A 12,204-nucleotide genomic window follows, 5' to 3' on the forward strand; every position below is an offset into this window, starting at 1 on the left:
GCAAAAATGAACTATTGGGAGCTCATCAAGATAAAAAGCTTCTGCACTGCAAAGGAAACAATCAACAAAACTAAAAGGCAACTGATGGAATGGGAGAAGATATTTGCAAATGACATATCAGATAAAGGGTTAGTATCCAAAATCTATAAAGAACTTACCAAACTCAACATCAGAAAAAAAAATAATACAGTGAAAAAATGAGCAGAAGACATGAATAGACACTTTTCCAAAGAAGACATCCAGATGGCCAACAGACACATGAAAAGATATTCATCATCAGGGAAATAGAAATCAGAACCACATTGAGATGCCACCTCACACCAGTCAGAGTGGCTCCAATTAACTCAAGAAACAACAGATGTTGGCGAGGATGTAGAGAAATGGGAACCCTCTTGCACTGCTGGTGGGAATGCAAACTGGTGCAGTCACTCTGGAACACAGTGTGGATATTCTTCAAAAAATTAAAAATAGAACTACCCCACGACCCAGCAGTTCTACTAGGAATTTATCCAAAGGATACAGGAGTACTGATTCACAGGGGCACATGAACCCCAATGTTTACAGCAGCTCTTTCAACAATAGCCAAATTATGGAAAAAGCCCAAATGTCCATCAACTGATAAATGGATAAAGAAGATGTGGTTTATATATACAATGGAATACTGCTTAGCAATGAGAATGAATGAAATCCTACCATTTGCAACAGCGTGGATGGAACTGGAGGGTATTATGCTAAGTGAAATAAGTCAGTCAGAGAAAGACAGATAGTATATGTTTTTACTTATATGTGGAACTTGAGAAACTTAACAGAAGACCATGAGGGAAGGGGAAAAATAGTTTTAAACAGAGAGGGAGACAAACCATAAGAGACTCTTAAATACAGAGAATAAACTGAGGATTTATGGTGGGGGCAGGAGAAGGGGGAAATGGTGATGAGCATTGAGGAAGGCACTTGTTGGGATGAGCACTGGGTGTTGTATGTAAGTGATGAATCACGGGGATCTTTCCCCAAAACCGAGAGCACACTGTATACCCTGTATGTTAGCTAACTTGATAATAAATTATATATATATATGGTTTTTTAAAAAATTGGACACGTTCAGTTAAAAATCAAGGACTGTTACTGAGGAACAAGAGGAAAGTTGATATAGAGTGTCAACTTGTCATCTCTGTTAGAGAAGTGATTGGGATACAGGCATATTTTGGAGGTAAAATAACTTGAACTAGAGTGAATATAATGATGCTGATGATGGGTTACAAAGCAAAAGAATAAAAAAAATGTCTTTCAATTTTATTTCAAGCAGGTCAGTTTATAGAATAGAGGTCCTTTTTAACACCAATGGAAAACACAAGAGAAACATACACTCTAAATTTATTAAGTGTACACCATAAAGTGTTCTAAGTAAAATACTATACAGATACCACAGGAATATGACACAATTGCTAAACAAATCTAGGAGGTGACAATGCAGTCTTCTTTCTTTCACTTCCCTAAGACAGTGTGATTAACTGCAGGTGCTTGCTATTACTGTTATGAAATAAAATGTTTAGCATGGTGCCTGGTACATAGTGAATGTTCAATAGATTTATTAATGCTTAATATTTTTACTTATATTTTCAAACAGAAGAGTCATCCAGGAGATCAAATGGAAAATGAAGGTATAAAAGTAGAGAATGCTTGTGAAAATTAGTGAGAGGGGCTTTCTGTAGCGTTTATAGAAATGCACAGCATGGATACTGCCCTGTAAACTGGCTCTGTTGGCCAGGCAGGGATGGAAACCAATTTGTTTTCCCTTAGAGGAGACAGAGTAGCTATTGGCTCACTGTATCCTATTGGATTTCCTAGAAATTTGAATTTACAATAGAAGGAAGGAGAGGCAGTAGTAAGACCCTGGAATAAAAGTCAAAGCTGAAGATATTCAAAAGCATTGGAGTTCTAATACTAGCCCAGCCATTTACAGCTTCAAGGTCAAGGACAACAACACAGTAGTAATTCAGTAACAGAGCACCAAGAGCCAGGCACCTGCAAAGTACTTACAGCTATGTTATCTCAACTCTGGGTGGGGGATCAGTAGGTGGGGCTAGAGAGGGTGCAGACAAGGTTGTCTGAGAGATGGTTACCCACCTTCTATAGCAGGAAAGACAGACTTAGAAAGAACTTAGATATGGTAGAAAACGTAATGAGGTGGAAAATTGAGATAGTGTTGAAAGTATGGAGGACCAAGAGGTTAATTACAAAAGAAGAGTTAGGGATAATTTCTAGAAGGAAGTAGGATTTGAGCTGGGCCTTGAAAGGTAGGTAGAATTTTAGCATCTAGGGGAGAGAGGAAAACTTCAGGCAGAGCAAATATCATAGACAAAGGTGTTAAAGGTCTGACTGTGAGGGAAGCAGTGGCTCCAGACTTAGTTATACGGAACTGTACCAGCTGTCCTAGTAATACAATGGAGACAAACCCAGAAGGGCATCTCCCTGGAGGTCCAAGATTTATGACTTTATCAGAAAGGCAATCAGTAAGAGTTCTGAAAAAGCAGGATAGGTCTGTGTAGTAGGGAGGTGCCATGGTTGGGGGAAGGGCTGGAAAGGTCAAAGGTCAGAGGCCTGGGGATCAGTTCCTAAGCTGTTGTAGTAGTCCAAAGAACTGTGGAAATAAAAATCTTGCATAACGTAAAGAACACCGTGGTCTTGCACTAGTTAGGCTAATAGTTACTAAAATGGTTAACAGTTACTTAACTGAGCAGGGAGGGTAAATTACTTAACCTGAGTTTCGTTATATGTTCTCCAAAATACCGCTAAAAATTACATCTCAAGTTTGGTGTGGAGAGTAAATAAATACATGTGAAGTCCCTGGTGAATGGACCTCACTCAGGGAAAGACGTTTAAAAAACTTCTCCCTTATCTTTTGTTAAGACCACCTGTGGGGCTTGTACCGTTTCTATTTCGGCCCTCAGCGTTGTTCTGCAATAGACTAGTCTCTTCTCTCTTCCTGGATCGTGTGCCTCAACGGCCCTGGTCTCTCGGACAAGCCTTCGCACACAGTAGGCTCTCAACAAAAGCGTGTAAGCAAACAGGATGTGCAGGGCCAAAGAGGCTGCAAGGACCAGGTCGGAGGCGGCGCGCAGCACGGGTATCTGTCGCTCGCCAGGTTCTCTGGGTCGTGCCTAAGAGATCAGCGGTGCCGCTGAGCAGCGGGCACAGTCCCAGCCCTTTTCAGGGGCACGCAGGGTCCCTCTGCTTGAGAGGCGCGGGCTACGGAATGAGGAACCCAAGCGACTCACTTCCAGAACTGAACAGAAATCTCCCTCCTCCAGGCCTTCAGAGGTTCCTCGCCAGGAAATCCTAACCCCTTCCCCCCTCTTCTCTGGCCCTCCTTCCGGCCCCTAGGAACCCGGGCGCCGTTTTCCAGAAGCCACCGGGCCGGAGGCGGTCGCGGAGCTGGGCGGTACGCGTGGGTGGGGGCTGGGCCGGGGGAGGGGAGTGCAGGAACTTTGAAACTCAGCCTCGGGGGCCCGCGGTGACATTCCTGGCAGCGCCGCGAGCAGGCCAGCCTCTGGCGGCCGGACCGAGGGAGAGCCGCGCAGAGACACCGCGGGAGGCAGCAGTGTCGCCGTCCCGAGAGAGACCCCTGGCTGGCCGCTGCGGCGCGCGGGAACCAGACGGCGGAAGACTTGTCCTCGGGCATGGGCCTCTTCTCGCTGGAGCCCTTGCTGCCGCAGCTACTCAGCTTCCAGGGCCTGGCCCTCGCCGCGGCCCTGCTGCTCGGGGTCTTGTGCCTGAGCGCCAGGCGCACCAGGTAAGCGCCCCCGCGACCTCACCGAGCGGCCGGGCAGCCAGGGCCACGCATGCGCTCTGGGCCCCGCGGACCGCGCGCGACCCGGACTGTGGAGTGCCCCGCGATTTCAAGTGCGGAGAGTCACAAGTTGTTGCGGGCGGCGGCGCCTTGGGGTATTGTGTGTACTGACAAAGGCTTCTTCTGCCTCTTCCCCATACATACGCATACGTATTAAAGCGTTGGGACTGAATTCGATTTGCTGCTCCTGTATAGGTTGTAATAAGCCCTGGATTTGCATTATTCATTATGCATCACGCATGGCTTCCAAACAGACACATTTTGGTGCCGACTTACAATGAGTTGATGCTTTATGACCTAGAATTCGTAGAGCATTTCGGGAGGGGAATTTTCTTACATTACATTAAGTTAAAAGTGAAATGTTTCAGGAGAATGTCAGTGTCTAGTATGAAGAATAACTCTGGGTGCTTCTCTGTGCCTCAGTTTACTACCCTGTACCTCATGCGGAAAAACGCAGTAATAACACCTCATGGGAGTTTGCTGAATACGAAATAAGTTTACAGTGTGTATTTTGTGCATTTACTGTATTATTTTTATTAGAAAAAAACCAATAACACAACACCTAGAAGTGTGTCACTTCTTTATCTGATTTGAAATGTGAAAGTAGAAACAGATTCAAAATAAAAGCATTCACTCGAAATCACTCTATTTTCTCTTTGTGATTAGATCTCACATACACACGTGTGATATATATATATATATATATATATATATATACATACCTACACACGTGTGAGATCTAATAGATATTAGATCTCTATTAGATCTCTATTATATATCTATATATACAGATATCTATTATGTATCTACCGATCTATCTATATAGATAGATGGATGGATTGATATACCTACACATAGATATGTTTATAGGTGTGTGTGTGTGTGTGTGTGTGTGTGTGTGTGTGTGATATAGGTTGTTTCTCAGTAGTTTTGGGAAAATGGCACCATTGTACCACATTCAAATACCTGTGGACATTTCTAGAATGCACATGGGTGAATACTCTAGAAGGGAACTTTCGCTTTTTTCCCCAGGCAGGTTTTCAGTGATCATCCTGGAATGTGTCATGCCCTCTCCCAGGCTGCCTTTTCCAATGGCTGTGCTTTAGAGCCCCAAATGAGGACTTAGGATGCTTTAATTTCAGTGTTATGTGATTCTGTGTAGATTCAGTGTCAGTCAATGCCACATTTGAAATAAAACTGAGAAATTCAAGATATGCTTTGGATGGTGCTAGGAAACAGTTTATTTCCAGAAAGTCATTAATATGATATAAATTTTTGTCCAACAATTTTATATATATATATATGTGTGTGTGTGTGTGTGTGTGTGTGTGTGTGTGTGTGTTTAAAAATCACCATCTTTTACTAATAATAGACTTGAACATAGATATGGGCTTTCTAAATTATTACCAAGACAACATATAAAAACAGAGTGTGTGTAGCAAGGCAGACATGAAAGCAAACATGTCTCTATTATTCTTTCTCTACCTCCTATTCCCTGCAAAAATGATGAAGGTTAGTCTGACCAAAACAATAAAAAATAAATATAAAATGGTTAAATTCTTCTAAGTGAAATACAGAGTGGCACTAAATTATGTATGTGTTAAAGGGGACACTTAGAATGGAAGCATTTATAATAATGAATATGGGAAAGTGTTCACAGAAAATATGGTAGGGAAGAGGCAGTAACACAGATTTTTAAATGTTGCAGTTCTGGACAGCAGAAGTCTGAAACAGGCCTTACTGGCCTCAATCAAGGTGTTGGCAGGGCTGCGTTCCTTTTGATGGAACCAGGGGAGAATCCATTTCCTTGTTTCTTCCACTTTCTGAAGGTCACTAGAATTCAGATTTCTTTTTCATACTCTGATACTCCTACCTCTAGCTTATAAGGATCCTAGTGATTGTGTTGAACTCACCCAAATAATCCAGGATAATCTTCCCATCTCAAAGTCCTTAATTTAGTCACATCTGTAAAGTCCTTTTTGTAATGTAAGGTAACACATTCACACATTTGGGAAACATCTTCCTACCACAGTACTCCCTTTGACCTCCAAAGATTTCTGTCCATCTTACATGCAAAATATATTCACTCATCCCAACATTCACAAAAATCTCAACCTAGTAGAATACCAACACAAAGTCCAAGATCTCATATAAATCTCATTGAGCTCAAAAGTCCCAAATCTCACCATTTAAATCATCTAAATCAAGTGTAGGAATCTGGGTATGATTGATCCTGGGACAAAAATTCCCAAGAACATTATGGGACTTCCATGCATGTCACAGGGATTGACTCCATCAATAAGAGGCTCCTCCACAGATTTTCCCTGGATCATTCCCTTTACATTCCAGGCTTCTTTTGACAGGGCTGAGGGGAACATTAGTCACATGCCTAACCTTTTCAGTGTTCACTAATACTTTGATCATGAATGTGTATGACTGAACTGTCAAAAGTTCAAAATAGCCAACGTGAAACCAATGAATCACTGAAGTAGTAATTAGTAAGAAATTATTGTGCATATACCAAAAAGATAGTTCGCAAACCAGGAGTGCTCAAACCAGAACATGGGATGAGTTTCAGTGGTATATTTTTATAAAGCAGCTTATATTAAGGTGAGAAATCAGTGACTGTTTATTCCTCACAGTGATGGGTTACATTATTACAATTTTCAGTGGTTACCTCATATAAACCTTGAGAAACAGTTCAAGTTGTTTGTTTGTTTGTTTGGTTTTTTTTTTGGCATTTCCAAAGTTACAGGTAAGAAATGATCCAGATCAAGTTCACCTTGCAAAATAAGCTAAATTAAGCTTTACCTGAATGACTAAACTGGTTCTGTCTGCTGAGGGAACCTTCAAGGCTGTCTCCATCTATCCTTGAATTTAACAGAATACTCCAACCTTTTGATTTTCCCAGGCACTAGCAAAATTTGTTCAGCCACATCTTTGGCTTTCTTTCCAGAGCACTCTTTCTTGACAGTGAATCTCCTAGTTTTACAGCCTGAATAGGCTGAGAACTTCCCAAAGTATCAGTTCCTGGTTCCTCTAGGCCCAAGGATTCTTCCCTTCATATCTTTCCTCTCACATTTTGCTATAAGCAGCAAGTCAAACTGGGCTACCCCTTCAACACTTTGCTTAGAAATCTCCTTGGGTAAATACCCATGTTCATCCTGTACAAATTCAGCTTTCCACATTATGGCAGGACACAACGTAGCTGAGCTTTCTGTAACTGTGGGATAAAGATCTCTTTTGTCCAGTTTCCAGTGGCATACTTCTCATTTAATCTGAGCCCTCACCAGCAGTACCTTTAATGTTAATATTTTTACTTATCATCTCTTTAGGATGGTGTAAATATTCTTTAAGATGATATGTATGTTCTCTCCTGTAGCCCTCACTTTCTTCTGAGTCCTCAGTAGGGGTGTTGTTAACATCTGTATTTCTACTAACCATATGTCCAAGGCAATCTGGATTTTTTTTCAATCATCTTCCTCAGAATTCATCAGCCATTGCCCAGTCAAGTCATGTCTACATTTTTACGTATTTGTCACAGCAGCATTACACTTCCAGGGACCAGAATTGTGCTAGTTTCCTACTGCTGCTTTAACGAATTATTACAGATTCACTGGTGTTAAACAACAGACACTTATTCTTTTACATTTCTAGAGGTCACAGTCTTACTGGTCTAGTATTAAGGTTTTGACAGAGCCGAGACCCTTCTGAAGGTGTTAATAGGTTCTGAGAACATCACTGAACTTGCACTATATGAGGAAAGTCATCAACTAGAAAAACACCTGAAAAATTGAGCCCAGAGAAGGTCGCTTCACCAAGTGACATTTTCCAGACTGCCTCAGAGAGAATCCTGTTCCTCAGCAGGAGATTCAAAGGGTCCATGAACTCCATGACCATTGACTTTGACTAACCTGAATCATCTTCCTTAACTAGAAAGTGGAAATAACAGTTGCCACACAAGGTAGATGTGAGAAGCAAAGTGGTGAGAAGTGATTTCTTTTTGATTTTTTTTTTATAAATTTTTTTTAACGTTTATTTATTTTTGAGACAGAGAGAGACAGAGCATGAACGGGGGAGGGGCAGAGAGAGAGGGAGACACAGAATGGGAAGCAGGCTGGGGCCTCCGAGCCATCAGCCCAGAGCCCGACGCGGGGCTCGAACTCACGGACCGCGAAATCGTGACCTGAGCTGAAGTCGGCCGCTTAACCGACTGAGCCACCCAGGCGCCCCTCTTTTTGATTTTTAAGATGTCAAGGTTATGTAGATAATGAGTTATTTTGAAATGTTGATGTGTTAGCCAAAGCATAAGAGACTCTTAAAAACTGAGAACAAACTGAGGGCTGATGGGGGGTGGGAGGGAGGGGAGGGTGGGTGATGGGTATTGAGGAGGGCACCTTTTGGGATGAGCACTGGGTGTTGTATGGAAACCAATTTGACAATAGATTTCATATATTGAAAAAAAAAAAAAGAGATGTTGATGTGTTGACATCACTGTATCACATAAGTCCATTATTTCCTCTTTCTAATTGATTAATTACTCCCAAACAAGACCCATGGTGCTCTAGATCCCTCACATTGTTACCACTGCCTAGACAATGAGAAGAGCTAGGTTATTATAGTAGATTTGTTTCTCGTTTCTTCTTCTTTATAGGAAAAGGATGTGGGTAGCTGAAAGCAAAGTAATTTTCTTCTCAAGAGTATGCCGAATTTAACAGGCTGATTTTTATGTTTTACATAGGAGGTGCTAGAGAGATCTCCAGGCACATTTCTGGCAACAAGTAATCAGTTACTCCATGGTACTGCACTTTCCCTTATTAAACTGCAGAGTTTGAATTAGTCTTGTTACCATTTGAGACAGATTTCAGGCATGCTTTGCTGTTTTATTTTGTAACTTAAAAAAAGAAGATCTCAAAGGTAGAGAATATTCCTATTGTGTAATTAGAGGAACATTTGAGCTCTGAAAACACTTTGCTGTTTATTTGTGTACCCTTCAAAGTGACCATTTGATGGGTTGTGGGAAGTTCAGAATTGTTCATTGGGTCACGATTAAGGGTGATTCAATGCTGTAATCATATTTGCTGATTATCTGTTTGCAGAAGAGAAATAATTTCAGAAGTTACACAAGATCCACATGAATCTTATCTCTATAAGAAAAAAAAAATCTTGGAGTGCTTACCTTAGAAATGTAGGGCCATTTATATATGTAAAGTCACTCGTGGCTTAGTGTTTCCCAACAATGGGACCTTCTTATAGAAGGCAATGTAGTGTAAGGCAAAGAGCATGGCTGTGAAGCCAGATGGACCTAGATCCAACATCCAGCTCCACCCCACTATGATGCTGAGTTTTGAGAAGAAGGTAAGGGAAGATAGAAATGAACAATGTTGAGGCCCTACTTTATCCACACTTCGTGCTGAGATGTTTTGCGTATATTATCTCATTTAATCTTCACTGTGGTTCATGAGATAACTGTTTTTAAGCTATTTTTCAGAAGAAGAGATTAACACAATAAGTAATTAGCTCATTTGCCTAAGTTTGCAGATTTACTCAGAAGTGGAACTGGGTTTTTGATTCCAGGTCCATAGCTATGGTAGACAGAATAAAACCCCCTTAACCCCAAAGTTGTTCTCACCTCAATTCTCAGAACCTATGAATATGTTAGGTTACTTGGCAAAAAGAAGATTAAGGTTGCAGATGGAATGAAGGTTGTTAATCTGCTAAGCTTAGAATGAGGGATTATCCTGTACTATTTGCATGGGCCAAATGTAACCACAAGTAAACCCTGGAAGAAGGAGGTAGGAGAGGAAATCTACCAACCATTGGTGGCTTTGGAGATGGATTAAGGAGTCCAAATGACATAGGATGCGGGCAGCTTATTGAAGCTGGGAAGACAAGGAAATGGATTCCCCTCTAGAACCTCCAGCAAAGAACCTAGTCCTGCTAACATCTTGATTTTAGCCCAACGAGACCCGCTTTGGACTTCTGGGCCACAGAGCTGTAAGATAATACATTTGTGTTGTATAGGCTACAAATTAGTGGTAATTAGTTATAGCAGCTGTAGAAAACTAACACAGTACCCGTATCTTCCATGCCCTTTACCTTAACTACACTGCCTTTTGTAAGAAGTTTCAAAGAGTGGGAAAGACTGGGCCTTGGGTGACTTTCCTTGTTGCCTATGAGAAGCAGGACAGAAAGTAAGCATTTCTAAGTACTCAGTGGCTTCATGACTATACTAATGCGTGACAATTTGAGAATTTTTGGTCCTACACTTCACAGATCATCATAGGCTAGTCATCAGTCTCTCTTCCTTACCTATCAGTATACAAGTAAGTTTTGAATGTTTGTTATGTATCTTGCATCTCTGAATGTTTAAAATCATTTTGAAAATAAGTCATAGACTTGTAGGCATTTAGACCCAGATGTGAACTGGTCAGATTTCTTATTTCTCAGACTTGGTGCATCCCTACATCCTGCTGCCCACAGCCCGGAGGATAAAGCAGGAGAGGACTCTGAGGATTTGAGGGGACCTACGGGGGTGGGATGCTGCACTTTACTGACTTCCAAAAAAGGAGTAGAGCAGAGAGAACCATCAGCTGTAGAGCAAAGATAACAGCCTCTTGTAGGAGAATATTTCTGTATTTTATCCAAAGTAAAATCCCACTGAAACTACTTCAGGTTACTCTTCTGTGAAAGGCAAAGGACAAAATTATAGAAAGCTACTTTGCTGAATAAGAGAAGGTGACATCTATTATATTGTGCATTTTTATAGCCAGAGTGCTCATTTTTATGGCTTTGGCATTTTTTTCGACACAGAAGTATTTGGGATAGGATCTTTTTTTTTTTTTTTTTGTCCATAGGAAAGTGGAAAGGATTAATTAAGTCTATAATTGCTTAACGCAGAAATTAATAGACATTTTAATAAAAGCGCAACCATAACAGGATTTAAATCCATTGTCATTTCTCCTCATAACTTTATCCTAAATAGTTGACAATAATGAAGAAGAAACTGTAGGTGCTTTACTGACTAGTTTCTCAGTGAATATTTGTCATAAGAAATGAAGGGTGAATGAATGAATGAACAGTTTGGTGCATTAATTATCTATTTCTAATCTGAATATTTTAGAGTTGTAGATATTGATATAAAAATATACAAACTTCATACAAAAATTATACATCAAATGTCATACATGTCAAGTTTTCTGCTGCTTTAATTAAAAAGGGAAGATATCATAAGCAAGTGTTTACCTATCATGAATATTTATAAATGGAGAACATATTGGTGCAATGGTTATTCTTTAGTGTAAACCTAACTGAAAACATAGCAATTGGAGTGCAGTCAATTCCTAAAATTCCTGCTTTTGCAAATTCAGAATTTAAACATAGGTACTGTTAAGTTTCAGTTCTAGGTACTGGATTTTGTAACTGTGCTTATGATTCCCCTCCCTGGCATAGGTGGACAGTGTGTTTTGTTTAACAGATCAGAGCTCCTTTGAGATAGGGCTGAGCCTGGTTTCATTAATAACATAGAATCACACACATTTTGGTCCTTAGTACACTTAAATAATGGTAGGATCATTACTCATAAACTATTTTTTTTAACGTTTATTTATTTTTGAGACAGAGAGAGACAGAGCATGAACGGGGGAGGGTCAGAGAGAGGGAGACACAGAATCTGAAACAGGCTCCAGGCTCTGAGCTGTCAGCATAGAGCCCCACGCAGGGCTTGAACTCACGGACCGTGAGATCATGACCTGAGCCGAAGTCGGCTTAACCGACTGAGCCACCCAGGCTCCCCACTCATAAACTATTAACGACACCATAGTTTCTGTCTGAAAATCAGAATCGTCCTGGTGAAAGCATTGTCTGTCTGAAAGTCAAAATCATCCTGGTGAAAGCATTGCTTTATATTATCTATACCTTGGAACTCTGAACGTCCAAACTGCTTTATCTCAGGAAGACAAATGGCTTGTAGCTCAGTCATGTCTAGTGAGGATTTAGTGTCATGATACTGTATTTTGCTGCTTTGGTCCTTTTCAGGCACGATGTGAGGGGATTACCTTCTATGGATGATGGACAATTACCACTTTAGGGGTAGCTACTCCAGTATTGTTTTTTTTTTTTTAATTTTTTTTTTTCAACGTTTTTTATTTATTTTTGGGACAGAGAGAGACAGACAGAGCATGAACGGGGGACGGGCAGAGAGAGAGGGAGACACAGAATCTGAAACAGGCTCCAGGCTCCGAGCCATCAGCCCAGAGCCTGACGCGGGGCTCGAACTCACAGACCGCGAGATCGTGACCTGGCTGAAGTCGGACGCTTAACCGACTGCGCCACCCAGGCGCCCCGCTACTCCAGTA

At 41.1% G+C, this 12,204-nt stretch overlaps 1 protein-coding gene across 1 annotated transcript in view; it reads left to right on the top strand.

The window, feature by feature from the left end:
- The first annotated feature begins 3,503 nt into the window (after positions 1 to 3,503).
- LOC125924655 (cytochrome P450 7B1) overlaps positions 3,504 to 12,204 on the top strand; it is a 174,537-nt gene continuing 165,836 nt past the window's right edge. Inside the window, exon 1 of the mRNA XM_049633343.1 lies at positions 3,504 to 3,790. Within this exon, the coding sequence (XP_049489300.1) occupies positions 3,678 to 3,790 (113 nt within the window). The 5' untranslated portion in view covers positions 3,504 to 3,677. The remainder of the gene's footprint in view (positions 3,791 to 12,204) is intronic.

The sequence above is a fragment of the Panthera uncia genome, chromosome F2 (genome assembly GCF_023721935.1).
Source record: "Panthera uncia isolate 11264 chromosome F2, Puncia_PCG_1.0, whole genome shotgun sequence".
NCBI lineage: Eukaryota > Metazoa > Chordata > Mammalia > Carnivora > Felidae > Panthera > Panthera uncia.